Raw genomic sequence first — 19760 nt, 5'->3', positions numbered from 1 at the left:
GTAGGTGGTGTTTGTGGGTAAGATTCGACCACACCCTTTATGATGAATCAGTAGATGCAGTAAAAGGGTGTGCAGAATGACCTCCCTGTCAGTAGGTGGCACTTGCTGGGAGGAGCGAGCTGCAGTGCTGTTTTTGGGTCCTGTAGCCAGCTCTTGTTCCTCTGGAGAGGCCCTCTTGTGCTTCGGGTGGTGGGTTGGTCTCTGGGACTTCCAGGTGTGTCCTTATTCTCCACCTCAGTGGGGGCAGGTCTGGGAGTGAGTCTAGGTGGGGCTGGGTTGGGTAAGCCTGCCCTCAGGCTCCACAGATGCTGTTAGCAGCAGTCAAAGGTCTGCTCTTTGCTTCTGTGCAAAGCTGCCGGGAGGGGCTGAAATCGCTCCACTCAGCTGAAAGTCTGGGCTTGGGGGGTGGGGCTGTCCAAGACCCCACTCTGGAGCAGGTCTGGCTCCCTTCCACCCTCCCCCTCTCCGTGGCCTCTCCCAGGCCTCTGCCAGCAAGCAGGACCTCAGGCCGATGAATCTCCCCTTGCTGTGATGTGGGCCGGGAGGTTCCCTGCCCCCGGATCGCAGCCTGAGCTAGGTGCACAGCCCTCTTTTGGGAGGAGGGTCGTCGCTCAGGCAGGCTGATCTGCCCCTGAAGGCATACACTCCTCAGTAGGCTCTTTCACAGATCTCCCTTCTGTGCCCCGGGGCAGTGCAATCCTGACGTGGGTGTAGGGGGTGTGGTCTACAGGCCTGTCCCCTGGGCCCTGGAGATCAGTCCCTGACCCTGCCAGGGGGAGGGATGCTGGTCTCGAATCACCTACAGGGCGCCCAAGCTAGATCGATTTCACTCCACCTCGGGATTTGCCCGGCTCTCCTGGAGTCCCCAGGCAAGCAGCATCTGGGAGGGCTGGTGGGTAGGGAGCTCGCAGTCTGAGTACCCCTCAGTCGGCTGTAGGGCCCCAAAGGGAAAGGTCCCGTTCCTTGGAGATGCCTCTGTGTGATGGCTAAATTGTCTCTCTGGGCACCCATGGGTAGGGAAGGGGAAGGAGAGAATGGAGTAATATAGCGTCTGCCGATAGGCTTGGGTCTGCCCCTGGGGATGTGCCCCGAGGGAGCTGGGAGCCTGGTGCCGTGTCCGCAGGAGGCTACCGCTCACACTGGCGGCAGCCGTCTCTGGGCTGGTGTCAGCAGGTCTCTCCAACCACTGAGGAGCCCACCAACAGTCCGAGATGCAAGGGAGGGGGAAGTTAAGCGCTCCACCTACCCTTGTCGCTGGTCTCCAAGCCTCTTGGGGAGAATTCTCCTTCTAGTTCTCCTCCGCAACGTCTTCCCGTGGAGTCTCCTGTAGTTTCAGGCACCCTTCCTTCCGACCCTCACCCGATCTATGTTTTTCTGCTAGTTTATTTTTTTCACTTTCTTCTAAAATCTGTCTTTTTTGCAGAGACACTCTGACTGGTGGCTTTTCTCGTCCACCATCTTGGCTCCTTCCCCAGTGATTTTTTTTTTAATTAAATAAATTTCATAAATTATGTTTTTTAACTTTCGAAGTTTGTTTCTTTCTGCAGCTTCTGTTTTCTGCTCATGCTTTTCCTTTAATTCTTGTACATATTTATACTATATAGACAATAAAGTCTTTATCTGCTAATTCCATTATCACTCATTTCTATTTTTTTTTCTTTTCTGACTGATTTTTTTTTTTTCTTTTTTCTTTTTACGAGGTATGTCTGGAAAGTATATAGCCATTTTATCCACATATCCATTGTACCTATGGCTAGATACTTTCTGGACAGCCCTCATATTTTGGGTCACATTTCTTGCCTCTTTATATCTAGAGATTTTTTAATTGGATAGTTAGCATTTTGATTTTTGTAATATTGTCTGGATTTTTTTTAAGAAAACTCTTACTTTTAAAATAATTGCAGATTCACAGAAGGTTGCAAAAAAAACATACAGGGATGTCTTGGGCATCCTTCCACCAGTCTGTCCCAAAGTCAACAACTTACACAACTATAGTACCATGTCAAAACTAAGATTAATGTTGGTACAATGCATAGAGCTTATTCAGATTTCTGCAGTTGTATGTGTACCCATCGTGAGGCTATCTAGGAGCTCCACCCTAAGTCATCTCATTAGCATAAACTCATGTATGTGTGAAACAGACTCATGAATAGGAGTGAAGACAGACCTGTCACTCAGGATATTCCAAAGGTTTTAGGAGCTCTGTGTCAGGAACTGGGAACAAAAGCCAGATATAGTTGCCCCTCTTTATATACGAATTCTGCATCTGTGGGTTCAACCAACCTTGGATTGAAAATATTCAGAAAAAAATTAGGATGGTTGTATCTATACTCAATATGTATAAGCTTTTTTTCCTTATCATTATTTTCTATACAATATAGTATAACAACTATTTACATAGTATTTACATTGTATCAGGTATTATAAGTAATCTAGAGATGATTTAAAGCTGCAGTCCCCAATCCCCAGGCCACAGACCGGGGCTGCACAGCAGGAGGTGAGCAGCGAGCAAGTGGGCAAAGGAAGCTTCGTCTGTATTTACAGCTGCTCCCCATCACTCACATCACTGCATAAGCTCCACCTCCTGTTATATCAGCGGCGGCATTAGAGTCTTGTAAGAGGCTGAACCCTACTGTAAACTGTGCATGTGAGGGATCTAGGTTGCACACTCCTTATGAGAATCTAATGCCTGATGATCTGAGGTAAAGCTGAGGCAATGATACTAGTGCTGGGGACCAGCTGCAAATACAGATTATCATTAGCAGAGAGGTTTGATTGCACTTGTAATGCACTTGAATCATTTCAAAAGCATCCCCCCACCCGCATCCCTGGTCCACGGAAAAATTGTCTTCTGTGAAACCTGTCCCTGGTGCCACAAAAGTTGGGGACCACTGATTTAAAGTATGTGGGAGAATGTGTGTAGGTTATATACAAATACTACACCATTTTATATAAGGGACTTGAACATTGGTGGATTTTGGTATCTTTGAGGGGTCCTGGATCCAATCCCCTATGGATACTGAGGAAGGACTTTATATTTTTTATTATACCACAGTCTTGTAGTATGGAAGTAATCTTGCTTATGTTCAAGTATGCTTAAGATAAATTTCTAGAAGTGGAATTCCTATATGAAAGGCAATGTGCATTTATAATTTTGATTTCCTACAATAGAGATTGAACTAATTTAATTTATTCATGTCAGAAATGTGTATAGTGATTGTGTGTTTCTCCATACCACTGAATGTATTTCAAATTTATAACAAGTATTTTAAAGAATAAGATTCTTACAGTACTCATCAAAATATATTTATAAAAAATAAATAGTTGAACTTAATACTTTTGTTATATTTGTCATGAAAAACATTGAGTAGAAATTCCATCATGTGCAGACTTCTATAGCAATTGTAAAAGATTCGATAAAGTTTTAGGAATTTAGTAACAATAGCTGATTTGTTGCCATTTATTATATATCTCCTATGTGCCAGGTACTATGTTAATGACTTTACAAATAGTATCTCTAATATTTAAATAATTCTGTAAGATAGATAGAACTTATTACCTTCATTTCACGGACAGGAATCCTGAGCTGGTATATTTTAGGTTTAAGATTTGATTCTAAGTTTGATTCTAAACTCTAGATTGTTGTCATATCTTCAGTTAATTTTACTTCAATATTTTAGTCTTTTCCTCTTCTTCCTTATAGAAGACAGTTAGAATGACTATTATTTCAGCCATTATCCTGCTCTTTTGGGGTTCCCAAACTGAAATCTGCAAGAATTAGAAGCCCCAGGGAATAATTAAGGATTTGAAAGGTTGTCCATGTGTGTGTGTCTGTGAAAGAAAGCATGCACACTTGCCTTTCAGAGAAGAGATGTTAAATATCTAATATAGATGCCTCTTTCCTATGTATTTTCTTATTTGAGTTGTGGAAGGTAGGAGAAAATGGCAAAGCTACAGAATTACTAGACAGAGAAGACAGATAGTGGTGAATAACAGTAATTGGGCCAGGAAACTTGTTTTTCTCTTTTTATCTTCAAGTAGCTCAGTTTCTGTTTGATTTGTTTTACCATGTAGGAATCAGCCTGTAGGCATTTATTTTTTTAATATCCCAGACAGTTAGTGTTTAATTGTATATAATTTAGAATCATACCACAGCTACTAGGTTGACTTTTAGAGCAGAGTCTTTATAAGAAAATCTTGTTCAGTATATTTCCCAAATAGACAAATTGTGTGACATGGTCCATATTTTGCAGACTTTTTTTTTAGAAAAAATAATTGTTTAAAATTTGGATCCTTTTAATTTCAGTTTTTTTCCCCTTCCCATTCCATTTTACAGACATTTCAACCTACGAATGAAGAGGGACACTTCCCTTTTCAGTGATGAATTTAAAGTAGAAACATCAAATAAAGTACTTGATTATGATACCTCTCATATTTACACTGGACATATTTATGGTAAGTTGAACCTTAATAGAACTCTTTTAATTTTTTTCTACACAAATAGATATTCTGAAATGTAAGCAAATATTTCAGAAAAGCGGCATAAATCTAGAGGTTGATTTAATCACAAAGGGTAATAATGGTCTTTGAAAAATGAAGTCATCTTTGGACTTATCTTTGCATGTAACAAGTATGTTTGATAGTGAATTATGGAATATCTGGCTTCTGAAAGGTCTAAAATTTTGACTCTCTCAATACTTCCAATCTGTTAGAGTTTTCAAAAAATTTTAATGACTTCTATAATTTTCTGATTTTCCACCCAAGAAACTAGCAGTAACTTTTCTGTGTTTTATAAGAAAATAGGAAAAATCTAAAAGGAAACTGTAAAGATTATCTTAACAGCCAAAAATAATGTGACAGAGTCACTTGTAGGGAAATCCTCCCAAGACCTTCCTTCTTCAGCATCTGTTTGCTTTTGTTCACAGTTTTAACAAACTTCTCTTACTACATCAAATTTAAAAGATGTATTTGGGCTGGGCACAGTAGCTCATGCTTGTAATCCTAGTACTTTGGGAGGCCAATGTGGCAGGATCACTTGAGTCCAGGAGTTCAAGAACAACCTGGGCAACATAGGAAGACCATGTCTGTATAAAAATATTTAAAACTTAGCCAGGCATGGTTGCTCATGCCTATAGTCCTAGCTACTTGGAAGGCTGAGCTGGAGAGAATTGCTGCAGCCAGGGCTTTGAGGTTGCAGTGAGCTGTTTGTGCCACTGCATTCCAGCCTGGGAGACAGAGCGAGACCTTCTCTCTAAAAAAATAAAAAGGTGTATTGGGGGGCATGGGTGGCACACTTACCCCAATTAGGAAGTTACATCTGACCTAGTGTGAGGAAAACTATTTATAGTAGTCATAAAAAAGCTAAAAAAAACTCAAAGTCTTCTTAGGGGTATCGGAAAGGGGCAAAATGTCATTGTGTTAATGTACTCTGTACATAATAAATACTCAAGATTCTCAGTTATTAGGGCAAAGTTAAACTGTTTGAAATTTCATTTCTACATATTAGATTTCTCAAAATCATAACATGAAAAATGTTTCTTATTTTTTGATTATGCCAGATAAATGAGACATTTCTGTACTTAAAATTTCTCACTTGTAGGTGAAACTGAATTACTAAATTCTTTTAGCTTTTTGTGCTCTTACAATTCTGTAACCAAAGGAGAGTGTTTTTCCATCAGTGTAGGTTTTATGTGTTAGATTATAGTGTTCTATAATTTTCTTGATCATTTATCTTCCTGGAAAAATAATTTAGTAGTCCCTGCCCTGCCCTTTTTTACTAGGTGATGATTAAGAAAAGTACAAGACTATAAATGAGTCTGCACATAAAAATGATGTCCTTTAAAATACTGGTGTTTTGGGCTCTTAGCTTTATTCCATGATTAACTCAAAGCCAGCTAATTAATATTATTCTACAACTCAGAAATTATGGAAAGCCTGATTTTTATTTTAATGAGAGGATTTTAATGGTCAAATTTAAGATTTAAAGTCCCCTCCCTCTCCTTCCCACTCCTTCATGTCATTTGATTTTGGTGCTCAGCTTTACGTTGTGATTATGTTAAGAACCAAAGGTTCCTTTTTCTTTGTTGTTTTCTTTCACTAAAGAAGTGTAATTGATGGGACAGTATTACAATTCTTTGTCCAGTATTTTAAAAAGGATTGTGGATGTACTTTTGTTCAAATTACTTGTGAAATATTTGACACTTTTCTATTTAAAAATGTATTTATGAAACCTAAATGTAGCATGGAAGTCAAAAGACTCATGTACAACGTAACAGGAGAGAAAGGAGCTTTTTTTCTTATTGTAATTAAAGCAAAATTTTCAAAAGATACTTATGTCTTTATTCTGGTAGTACATATTTTATCAGTAGTTCTGCCTGCTTCTTTTTAAGTTTAAGTTAGTTTAACAATTACTTATTGATGACTACTGTATGCATGCCAGGCACTGCTAGGTGCTAGGAATAAGATTATCAAAACTGATAATCTATTTTACATTGTTGTTATTAGTGGTGATACATGTTTTACCTAAATACTAATTGCTGTTCACATCTCAAATTCAGCTTGATATATTTTATGTGAAAATTAATTTCCCCAGTAAGTTTGTATTCAGGATTTTTTTTATATATTTATATATACACATATATAAAAAAGAATGGCTTTTTAAAGGAGAATGAATTTAACATTCATGTGCAAATTAAATTTTCAAGAATTTGTTGCTTTCTTTAATAGGTGAAGAAAGAAGTTTTAGCCATGGGTCTGTTATTGATGGAAGATTTGAAGGATTCATCCAGACTCGTGGTGGTACATTTTATGTTGAGCCAGCAGAGAGATATATTAAAGACCGAACTCTGCCATTTCACTCTGTCATTTATCATGAAGATGATATTCGTAAGTACTTAAATTATATCAGATAGCCTTTTGCAAAAAGGCATATGAATAGTTAAAACTATTTGTGGAGACAAATGAAGCCTGAGCTGTTTTCTTTCTTAAGCTATTACCAGGCTAGCAAATAGTTTTCACAAGCAAAGTCTCAACTTAATGAATAAAAGATCTATATAATGAGGCAATTTCCTTGTCAATCCATGCCAGTTCAACTTTGTTGATATGATACAACTAATTCTATTTGAACTATGAGTCAACCAAATCTGAAATTGTATATTTTGACGTAAGTCAGTTTAATGTGTGTGGCCTACTGAATGTAGAACAGCATCATTGTCTTATGTAAATTTCAGTGTGTATATTTGTGCAGTGTTTAAGGAACATTTTAGGTATTTTTAAAATTTCTAAATCCTTTGAATATTTCTTTTTGGAATCTTGAATCTTGAAATAATGTTCTCAAGAGTCCAAGTTTATCATGGATTTTGTTCTCTACTGTAATCTTTATATGATGATAATCCGTTGGGAGTATTCTTTTTCCGTGTTTTAAGAATAGAAAATGTATTTAGACTTCACATTTTAATTCTATTGTCTGTATATCCATAGTTATCCAATCACGGGAATGCTTCATTGAAATGCCACGGAAATACATTCCTCTAATTTATGTGCTTCTTGAGTATTCACATATTGTTATTATTTTAAAAATTTTCTCCCTGACCACCAGGCAGAACATACATTATTATTATTTTTTTACTGTAATTAGACTAGTCTCAATTTTTGCCTACTTTCCTAACTTGGCAGCTTCATTCTAGATTCATTTTCCTTTTAACAGACAGGAATTTGTTGTCAATAATTTCATTGTCTCCCCAGTGATATACTGACAAGTTTTAACCATTTTGAATTTTTACTCCATCAACTTTGACGTATCTGTATTTAAGTCTGTCTAACTGCTTGTTATCTCTGCTACTGGATTACTATAGAAAATAGCATGAGTATTCTAGGTAGGATGCATTTATGATTTTAGCTACTTGCTAAATCATAAATTCATTAATGCTACTTGCCTGTTTTCTCACTCGTCTCTATTTGATTCCTTTCCCAGTTTCACGTCCTGATATTTCAAACTCTACATTTTTCTTCAAACTGCAAGCTACAATCCTCCTTCATAAATAGGGATATGAATTCTTTTGCCTTCCTTTCTTTCTGCTGACAGAATTATTATCTACCTGGTGGTGTCTTGCTTTGTAGTTTTCTTAGTAATTTAGTCTTTTCTGTAGGTTTACCTCCCCTATCTGGGTATGTAAGTTTTCCAAATACAGTTTGTTTCTTTTGCTCCTCTAATATTCCAAATATCATTTATCTGTGTAGCAGATTCTTCATACATACTTAATGAAATCTTGGAATATTTTCCTGGAATATTATCTCAAAATCAAATAAGCCCTTTTGGGAAGGAAGGAGAGGAAAAGAGTAATTTGACAGATTGTCTTTTCCTTCTGATCATATTGGAATCATACTTTTTCCTTTGCTTTGTACTTCCTATCAGTGCTCTCTATTGTATTTGATTCGCCTGTTATGATTTCTCGTTTTCCTCCTTTTATTTTCTACTTGTATATTAGTTTAAGCGTATTCTCTCTTATTTTCACTTTCATTTATTTCTTGTAATATAATTGTATTGTTCCCACATTGCATCCTACAGTTCCAAATATCTTAATTTATGTCAACCTTTCTTTTTCCCCAAAGATGATGAGTTAGCTTGGAAGAACAGTGACATTAGATGTGACTTAGTTTTCTATTTTCTTTGGCATTTAACTTTACCATTGATTTTGGCTCTTATTTTATACTTGTTCAAGTAAATATATGTTTTGTGGTAAGGGGGCCCTTTCTCATTCTTTCTATTATTAAATATCAATAGTGGTATTAGAACTTAAAAGTAGTAATGTTGAAAGTTATTTTGTTTGTAACTTCTCTGGTAATTGGAAATGTAGTAATTAATATGAGAATGGGAGTATGGGAAGGAATTGCCTTAAACAGAGTTTTTAATGTTTACAAACTTAGACAGTTACTTTTGAAAAACTATCTAAATATCTGTCAAGTGAACTGTGGTTTAGGAAATGAAAACATCCATGTATTAACTTTTTAATTCCTACATAGTTGCTATATGCTAGATTCTGAACCAGGGTTGGCAAACCTTCTGTAAAGGAACAGATAATAAATATTTTTGGCTTTGGAGGCCATGTGAGTTTTGTTGTAGCCACTCAGTTCTGCCATTGTAGTGCAAAATCAGCTGTAGAAACTCATAAATGAATGAGTGTGGCTGTTTTCCAATAAAACTTTATGGACACTTAAATTTGAATTTCATATAATTTTCATCTGACACAAAATGTCATTCTTTTGATTTTTTTCAATCATTTAAAAATGTAAAATTCATCCTTAGTTGGCACACCAAACAAAAACAGGTGGCAGGACTCATTTGTCCCACAAGCTGTAGTTTACCTACCCCCATTCTGGAGGATGGTAGATAAATTTTTAATTGGCCCTTTAAGCTCTCTGTGTAGACTATCAAAGGATCTAGAAGTAGTAGTATTAGTAGGAGTAGGTATTATGGCTTAATGTGTACCTGACACTGTATAAAGTTCTTTAGTTGAATTGTTTATTTTAATCCTAACAATAACCTTTTGAGATATAGGCACACATATTATCCCCACTTTTTAGGTGAGAAAACTAAGGATTAAAAAACTTATTTCACTTGATTGTGTACCTCATGCTCTCTGCTTCATTGATGCAAGAAAGCAGGAAATTGTCACTGCTTTTAGACTCCAAGGATTTCTGAGGCTTTTCTGAAATCTGTAAGCCTCCCTAAAACCATACATTTGCGTCTACTGCTATTTTAAGCCAAATTCTCTCCTTAATAGATTTAGCAATGGATATTTTATTTTTCAGCTAACTGAAAGGGAGAGGATGCCTTTTAATGTATAGTATTATTTTCATACAATTTGCTTAAGTGCCAGTAATTTATTTTTACAACTAAAATACTGTATGATTGTTTATATCACTGTGTATATGCCTAAGTGAATTTGGTATCCCTGTGTATGTGTTATCCTTACCAGAAGCAAATGGATAGGGGTTTTGATGAGAATTTGGCTACCCTCCTCTTAATACTATTTTTGCAACTATAGGTTTCAGTATATAAAACTACCAAGGAAAAAGATACTGCTATTCTGGAAAACCTTGGGGAAATGGCTTCTGAGGCTATACCAGAACACAGAGACAGTTTTCAGTGAAAATATTTAATAACTTGAAAGGTGTTTTAATATCCATTTAGATGTGACGGTTATAACTACGTACAGTTATCAGATTAAAATTCACACTTGTTCAATTCTGTACTTAGGTAGTAAAAAGCCCTTTCTCCTAGGACATAAAAGTGTGAACAATTATGACAAGGTAAGAATATCACTTAATCTTTTGCACAGTTTATTTTAAAGAAACTGGGAAAAACACTGTCCCATAAACTATTATAGTGGTAATCTTATTAACATGGACAAGTTTTAGGGATGTCTGACTACATGATTGAATTATTAGTTGGAATTATTAGTTGTAATAGTGTACCTTTGCACCCTTTTGTGTACTACCTATCCAAGAGACAACAGTCTGAGTAATTTTCCCATGCCATACCTATATAGAAATGCTTAATCTTTGAATTAAAAAAATTTTAATGAAGTATATCAAGCTACAGAATAAGTATTAATACATTTGGGTTTATTCTTTTCATTTCAAATTTATTATTTGTTTTCTTGCATAGGAAAGCCCAGAGAGCTTGAATTTGCCTGAGCCTCATAGTAAATAGGGCTCCTCTACTTTCAGCATGTGTGCTACCCATAGCTATAATTGTCTCTTCTTTCTCTTGTGCTTCAATGGGAAGCCCTATCATTTCTTGTTCTGAAAAATTGAGATTGTTAAACTTTATTTTACTATTTCAAGATGGAGGCCTCCTCATTCATGTGGAAGCTTCATTTGTGGAAACTTCAGGATATCGCTTCTGTAACCTTTAAAAAATACGTTAGTTCCATATTGTGTTTTTTTCTGTCACCTTTATTGGTTTGATTCATATTGTGTTTTTGAAGTTGTTGACATAAATGAGTTTTGTCACAATTACTAAGGCCTCCAACTCTTTTTGTGTTACTGTTAGTAGGAGGGAGGGACAAAAAGAAGGAAGAAAAAATTGAATTGGTAGATATTAATAATAGCTAGCATTGGTCAATATCTGATATTATCAGATTAATAATGTCATTCACAAATAACAGACAATTCTGAAGACTGTCTTAAAAAGGGTCCTGGTCATACTTTGGTTCAATCTGGAGCTTGGAAATCTGCTGTGCATATTGAGTTGTGACAAACTATGGTAGGCAATTGGAAAAGTTGAAGTGTAGAGTGATCTGATTGTATTGGCATCAGAACTCTCACAGTGTATGTAAGTGTTTTGGTTAATCTCTCTACTATATGTTTTAATTTACATTCTTTAATTAGCATTGATCTTAAATGCTAAACTTATTTCAGCATAGAATATTATTTGAAAGAAATATAAAAATTTTGAGACCTTGTTGACTTTGCTTTTTTCCTCAGTTAATCTCTAGGGAAATACAAATTTCTCTGAACAACTCAGAGGACCAAAAGCGGAAAAGTTGAGGTGGCTATGGTAAATGATAGTTATTTTAAAAATAGTATTTAATTAGAAATGTATGATACCAAATCAGAAACAGTTTTAGAAGATCAGATAAAGAGAGACAGTGAGGGGCTTAATTCTTTTTGGCAGAATATGGAACAGATATGCCTAGCCTTTTCATATTACGCAGTTGGAAACTTTATTTATATGTTTATTTATATAAAAAGAACTCAAGTTGAGAAAATTTTAGATGAAAGGCTTTTCAGATTGGTTATCATGTGTATCTGTGTATGGATATGATATGTGTATATTCATAGATATTATCTTTACAAATATAAAATATATTTTAGCTACAATGAAATGTAATGAATCATTTCAGAAATATAAGATTTTTTAAAAATAAAAATTAGAAACCTTCAGAATGTCAACAAAACAGCTACAACTTTTTTTTAATTACAGAGTGGTATTCAGTTAACAGAACAACAATTATTTCTTATAAGCTGCGTCAGAGACAACTGAAGATGAAAAAACTACCATCCCCATATGTAACTAATTTGTACTGTGCACCAGTAAGAACCTGCTTTGAATTTTCATTCCAATTTACAACCCCATACTGTACTAGGCAAGGTTAGTGGCTATTGAACATGTCAGCAACACAGAGCTTTGGTAATGTGTCGTCTATCCAGTAAAAGACATTGTACAGTTAAAAACAAATCTCACACAACCTTACACTTCAATTTTTTTTCTTTAAAAGGAATGAGTTGTGTACAGGGAGGTTAAATGCTTTATAGACAAGCAGACAAGGGAAAAAAACTCCTAGGACCAACTTATTCATCATCATCATCTTCATCTTCCTCTTCTTCATCTTCCTCTTGACCTTCCTTGTCTTTGTTTTTTTTCTTGCCTTTTTTCAGCCCTGATGACTCCCTTTTTTGCTGCCATCAGGCTTTCCTTTTCTTATAATGCAGCAATATTCTTTTTGTATTGTTTGTATTTTTCCTTCAGCTTAGGAGCTTTCTTTTCATAAGGCTGCTTGTCATTTGCAGCAATGTTATTCCACATCTCTCCCAGTTTCTTTTCAACATTGCCAGTGGATGGGCCACGATGTTCTCCTTTGATTTTTGGTCAATACTCAGAACAGGACAAGACTAAAGCCGAAGGAGGCCTCTTGGGTGCGTAGGGATTCTTGAACTTCTTTTTTGTTTCTCCTTTAGGAGGAATATAAATTTTCATTTCTCTTTCATAACTGGCCTTGTCCATCTTTGCCATGTCTTCAAATTTTTTTTCTCTTTAGCAGGTGTGATCTTCCATCTCTCTGAGGACTTCTTAGAAAGCTCTGAGAAGCTGACTGAAACATTTGGGTGCTGCTGCTAGTGCTTCTCCTGGCAAGTTTGCACAAAGAGTGCATATGATAACATTTTGCCTCTTGGTTTCTGAGGATCTCCTTTGCCCATGTTTAGTTATTTTTCCTCAGCAAGGAACAGAGTTGCCCAGTGCCTGTCTGGCTCTCATTTGCCCCAGCACTGTCTCAGTGGAGCTCAATGTACTGCAATGGCTATCAGAAATATACAGTTATTTAAAAATAACAAAGCTTATGTTGTAAAACAACTTTGAAACTCACCCTAAAAAGTAAAATTCTATTTGAAATTTTTGTTTTTGTCTTCTGAGAACTATCCCCTCATGATTTTGTTTTGCAATGTCTGAAGTGTTTTACAAAGAGATTGCAGTAAGAAATTCTATAATTTTAGTATTGCAAAAGGCACTAAGAATTCAACAATTGTTTAAAGATGAGGGAAACTGTCTGGGTGTGGTGGCTCATACTTGTTATTCTGGCATTTTGGGAGGCTGAGGTAGGAGGATCAATTGAGGCCAGGAGTTCAAGACCAGCCTGAGCAGGAGTGAGACCCTGTTTCTGCCAAAAATAGAAAAATTAGCCAGGTGTGGTGGCACATACCTGTAGTCCCAGCACCTTGGAGGTTGAGGCAGGAGGATCACTTGAGCCCAGGAGTTGGATGTTGCAGCGAACTATAATGACACCGCTGTACTCTAGCCTGGGAGACAGAGCAAGACTCTGTCTCAAAAAAAATAAAATACAAATAAAAATAAAGATGACAGAAACTGAAGCCTGAAGAGTCTAAAACTTGTGCAATATAGTATCATGACAAAGATCTATGTCTCTTGGCTTCCACACCAGTGCTTTTTTCTGTTACATTCTATGGAGAGAATAGTCTAAAGGCTGCTGAAAGGCAAAGGACTAAATGACAATAGAGACATTTACAGAGAGAATTTTTAAAAAGTTAGGAGAGAGCTAAGGCTTCTTTATTTTTGGTATCATTATTGATTTTACAGAAGGTTAGCTGTATTCACTACTGAAAAATAGAGCAAATGTACATTTTAGATTTAACTTTTATGAGTAATAAATTATAAAAAAACTGGAAAAATTAGCATTTAGGACTATGTGTATGTTCTATGGATAAGAGGAGCTAAAATGCAGTCTTTCACATCTATTATAGCACAATTCAATAATTGGTGTTCCTACTAGTGACCTTGTGAGAGTGCCCTGAGGACATTGGTCCAGGACTCTGGCTCCCCTAAAGAGCTGCTTCTAAAGAAGCATTGTGAGATCTGATTTATTATAAAAATGTTAAATTCTGTTCATGGTTTGTACATTTGGGGATTAGGTAATCTCGGTAAGCAATCTTGTTATATTTATATTTTAACATTAGTCTAGGAATTCATAGATGTTGATTTTACTAGTTTTATCTACTAGAGAGTCTAAGAATCATGGCTTAAAGGCAATCTTGTAGATCAACTAGTTAAAATTGTTTTAGGGTTTATTCATTTCTTCAAAATCATATAAATTATGGCAGACATGGTAGGGAGAAAGCACAAGAGGTAATGTGTCAGAGAACTGAGGCATGGCATATGTGTGGGAAAGCAGTTAGAATTAAAATCAGGGTGATGCATTAGAATAGCTTTGTAACCTTATACAAGTAACTTACTTTTTCTGGGTCTCATTTTCTCCAGCTATGAGATGAGGGTATAGCACTATATCTCTTCTAGAGGTTAACAGTTCTAAACTACTTTTACTTGAAAGGTGGAAATATTTTTGTTTGTGCTGATTACCAAATGACTATATAAAATATACATTCTTGTATGTAAATTAAATAGAAGAAGTGTCTACCACCATTATCATTTTTGTGAATGGCCCTTCAGATCTCACTTACATACTATTTTAAATTTCATTTACGGTATATCTTAGATCTCTATGTCAATAAATATAGCTCTACGTTTTTCCTTTAAATGGCTACATAATAATATTCCATTGTTTCATTGATGAATATGTTATTTATCAACCCACCAGCTAATGGACATATAGATTGTTTCCTCTTTTTTACTGTTAAAAATTGCTTCAGTTACATTATTGCACATATTTTCCCTCTCAACGTTTATTGTGATTATTTCCTTAAGATTAATTTCCTAGAAATAATATTGACAGACATTTAAATTTTGATATATATTACCAGATGACTCTCTAAGATTATACAAATTTATACTCTTCTAGTTAGAAATTCAGTATTGATTTAATAATATCTTATCATACAGTCTGTAGGCAATTATTCCACAAAATATGTCTCATCGTTTTTTTAAAATACAGGATTCAAAGTCCACATGTTGCATTTGGTTGTTACATCTCTCTAGTTGTTATTAAATTTTTTAATAGTTTAATTGAGGAAAAATTGATATACAATAAACTGCTCATTTTAAAGCATATAATTTGATAATTTTTGACCTATCTTTATTTCTGTGAAACTGTCACCACAGTCAAGATAGTGAACATATCCATCATCCCCCAAAACTTCTTCTACTCAGTGTAGTCCTTCTCTTTCTTCCTACCCACCCCACCCTGCTTTCCTCAGGCACTAATCTATAGGTTAGTTTTCATTTTCTAGAATTTTATGTAAATACAACTATATATTATCTACTCTTTAAGAAAACCTGGCTTTAACTCAGCATAAATATTTTGAGATTCATTCTTATATTAAAAATTCTGTCCTTATTGGTGAGTAATATTCCATTATACATTCACTTGCTAATGGACAGTTGGGTTGTTTCTAGTTTAGGGTTATTATAAATAAAACCATAATGGATTTTATACTACTCATCAAGTATTGATTAAAGAGAAGATAAATTTTGAAGAGAGACATAGTCAAAATGTGAAAAATGCTGTAACAAAATGTCATCAAAGTACTGAGGGTGGAACACCCTGAGGGAGCTTTAGGCAGATTTAGGAAGACTTCCCAGGGGAGGTGGCATTTGACTTGAACCTTGAAGATAAGGGGTAGACTTGACTGCTGGAGGAAGGAATCTGTGATGACAGAAGGGTAGCTATTATGCTGGCTGCAACTCATTCTTTTTAGCTGTCATAGCTTGGAAACTTCACAAAAGAAAAGAAACCAGCATGTTCTTTGGCCTGAAATCACCTATTTAACTGCTGTGTATAGGTGTTTAGTCCCAAGACAAATAAATGGAAATAATGGTCACTTTAAATCAGTGTGTTACAAGATTTCATTTCAAGCTTTAGTTATAAGTTTTACAGGTTTAATGACTGATTAATTTGTTAATTAAACATTATTTAAGTGCCTAATCTGTACAAAACACTTTTAGGTATTGTGGATACAGTGATGAATAGGGCAAAGTTTCTCTCCTTATGCACTTAAGAGTCTAGTAATTCTATTTATAATTGATCAGAAAAATAAAGCAACATTTCTCGTATTGACCTGACTTATGCTCCCTTTTGCTGACAACACTAACCCTTTCTTTCTAAAAACCATGGATGGGGAGTGACATGCCTGGCTCACACCTCATCTCTGCTTCCCGGGAGATCAGTGTTATGAGTGTATGTGAGGACCATCTTCAGCTTCCTCCACTTCCCACAGACAACCACACTATACTCTTCTTCATGGTCCCTCACCCTCCCAAACAGAAACTAGGTGTGGTAATTGTGAAGAGGTACATGGGAGAAAGGGACTACTGTACACTGGAATTGGAAGGGAAAGGAACATTTAGAGACCTTCCCTCTCTCCAAACTCTTCATCTCTCCTCAAAAAAAAAACAAAAAAAACTACTCTTCCTTTTATTCTCCATCAGTGAATCCTTGTTGATTTTTGGCAACTTTGGAAATAAATGACAATTTTTATGGGCAAGGACCTCACCCCATGATACTCTTTTTTAAATTTGTTAATGATTAAATTAGTTAATACATTGATTAATAATTTCCATGCATAATTATTATTTGAAGTCACTCTTTTAAATTCAGTTAATATAATAAAGGTTGAATTACTTGATTAGATTTGGTGAGTCATAGCATGTTATTGGAGGGATTACACCTAGTTTTGACTTACAGAGTCATCTCGTAGCTAAGGCCTTGGACCTTGCAGTCAAGTTCCTAATCTGCCAGTCGACATAGAGGGGAGCAGGGAGGATGCAGGAAGTTGGTGTTTTATGTGTGGTTCTGTTGGGCAGAGAATCTGAACTATAAATATTCCCCCTCAGTGGAGTGGGTGATTGAGAGTTAACTAGAGCAATTTCCTACTTAAGATGGTATCACAATATATGTATTATTTATATTTGTGTCTCCTACAACAAAACAAAAGCAAGAGGTTGGCATGCAAAGGAACTGGAAGAAAGGCAATAGATCTAAAGCTGATCTTTGTTTTAAAAGGCTGAATATCCTACACCCATGACTCATTCTTCGTGAAAGAATATGCTGTTTGGCCTTTTCAGGGGAACTACAGTGCATCCTATGATTTAGCATCTCAATGAGGGCTTATTCATTAGTTGAACAAAGGCTTTTTCTAGAATTGAGGATTATATTGTCAGTAATTTTAGAGGGAAAATGTCACTGGCCATTTATAGTTAATGTGGTGACTGGGGAAAATGGGCTGTTTTAGAAGTTTTGAAGTATATGGGAAAAATGTTATGCTTGACCACCTTTTTTTCTATTGGGAGAGCTTTGTGCTGGCAGAATTTGAAGCATATGTAAATACTGCTTTGTTGCTTTGGAAATTTTTTTTTTGCCCTAAATTTTAAGCTTTCAAAAGGAATTTATATCTTTAATTTATCGTATATAAAATATAATTAACAAAGAAATAAATCATTCTAGTTCTTTTTAAATTCTCTAATTCTTGATATTTCTAATATTTTAAATTGCAGTGTACTGAATAAATATTAGTTTTATTATTGTTTTTCATTCCCCTATACATTAATAACCAATAGTAAGAGAGTTTCAGTATTTTGATAGAAAGTTTTAAAGTTCACAGGACAAGTGTAATTTTTTTCCATTGATTATTAGGATTGCTTTGCATAGTTTCAGCTTACATGGGCAGTTTTATGGGCTGGCCCATACTGCTGTGGCAAAGCAAGGACTGCCTGGTATTAACTAAGGGAGTAAGATAGAGAATGTACTCTGGCATTAAGGAACTGCTTGAGGTTACAGATCATCACTTTTGAGTGAGAATAGTCATAGTTACCAGTTTTTCTTTAGCCCCATTCAGCTTCAGGAGTGTAGGTAGAGAGTTGAATTTAAACAGGATTTGGTTGAGAGTCAGGTGGGCTAGCGTGGAGGACTAGGAAGTTGATGGTGAATGCAGTAGAGTAATTATAGTGGTGACTGACTATGGGATTTAGACTGAATAAGGAAGAGAAGGAATATTCAGTGATAGACAATGAACAAGGTAGTAGTATTGGAGGATTGAAGGGTCTTACTGGTGTTGAAAGATTGTTAGAGTCTAGAGGGAATGTGCTGAAAAGATAAAGTGGTAGAAAGAAAATAGGATGCTGGAAGTTGAGATTATGAAGGCATTTCAATTATCAGGAATGACAAGTTCAGAAGTATAACCATGGAAATGAGAAGCTGAGGTAGGAAAAGATCATTGGAGAAAAGATGTGAGTATATTGGAAGGATCATCAACATGAATGTTGGAATCATTAAGAATTATGATGAAATGGTGTCAGAGTGACAGTGACTCAGGATCTCAAAATAAGGAAATAAGGGCAGTAGTGACTTGGGGGGGCAGCAAATGCCTATAATAACTTGGGGTAATCAGTAATATAGTCTCATCACTATAAAAACTGAACCACTGAGAATAGTGTCAATGATCCCAAGGGGAAAAGTGGTGAATATCTGTGAGTGAGTGTTTAGTGAAATGAGGGGCAGGGGAATATCTTTCCAAGAACAGGAAGAGTTCTGGGGTTCTCCTTGATTTATGCTGGAGTCTCCTGATAGAGATCAAGAATGCTGCAGAGGAGTTCTCCTGACCCCTGCCAGATGATGTACCAGAGGAGGTGGTTTTGTGAAACATAGATACTCTCTTGATTATGGCCCAAAGCAATCTATTGGTGATGAGATAGAGTCAGGACAGTTTTATTACTGATTCTAGGCTGTCTTTTCATTCTGGGGAGTAACAGCCTGCTCTGCATGGTGGTTCTATTCTTAAGTTTCTACTGGCTTCCTCTCAACTCTTGTTGATAGTAGCCTATAGGCAGTGAGGTATTACGCTGAACGCTGGCTATAGCACTTCTGTGTGGAAGAGTGGTAGGAAAAAATACACTCTAGTATCAGCTACACATACAATGTTATAAGCCTGTGTGTGTGTGTGTGTGTGTGTGTGTGTGTATGTATATAAATGTATCAACATATGCATTTTATCAAGTAGGTGGATACCCCTGACAGGATTTATTTGGTTACCTTAATCCAAATGTCAAGTACCTAGCATCAGCGCCAATGTATTGATGACAACAAAGTGTCAGTATGTTTAGTATTTTTAATATCTGGGAAGTTTTTATATTTTATTGGGATATTGGACAATGGGAATTGCTGATTATATATAAATCAGACATGTACATTATTCTTTGACTTCCCTTATATCATTACATTAAAGAAAATGATGTTACGGTTGTTTAAGATAGGGATTTTTTTTTCTGTTCCTAAATTTAGTAAGATGTTCAGCTAAATGCTGTGCACATGAAATTGTTCAAGTGTGTGGAAGCTATAAAATTCTTTCTTCTAGGAATATTTTGTAGTGGCTCTTTTGGGCCTGTGTAGGAGCAGATTCAAAACATATTTCACAGTATGCTTTGAACGAAGGTAAATCCTAGTTTCTGTCATCATCAGATTACTAAGTACGTTATTTCTCAAATTTAAGTCAAATCAGGCATAGCAACTGAT

The 19760-nt window shown here is 35.8% G+C and overlaps 1 protein-coding gene and 1 pseudogene across 1 annotated transcript in view; one reads left to right on the top strand and one right to left on the bottom strand.

Moving 5' to 3' along the window:
- ADAM10 (ADAM metallopeptidase domain 10) overlaps positions 1–19760 on the top strand; it is a 178252-nt gene that overhangs the window by 75335 nt on the left and 83157 nt on the right. The window contains exons 3-4 of the mRNA XM_012658069.1: positions 4337–4455; positions 6727–6885. Coding sequence (XP_012513523.1) covers positions 4337–4455; positions 6727–6885 — 278 coding nt within the window. The remainder of the gene's footprint in view (positions 1–4336; positions 4456–6726; positions 6886–19760) is intronic.
- On the bottom strand, positions 12358–12984 carry LOC105821374 (annotated as a pseudogene).

The sequence above is a fragment of the Propithecus coquereli genome, unplaced genomic scaffold, assembly GCF_000956105.1.
Source record: "Propithecus coquereli isolate 6110/MARCELLA unplaced genomic scaffold, Pcoq_1.0 Scaffold57, whole genome shotgun sequence".
NCBI lineage: Eukaryota > Metazoa > Chordata > Mammalia > Primates > Indriidae > Propithecus > Propithecus coquereli.
The sequence above is the reverse complement of the archived record's forward strand: the minus strand, read 5'-3'. Positions and strand labels throughout refer to the sequence as shown.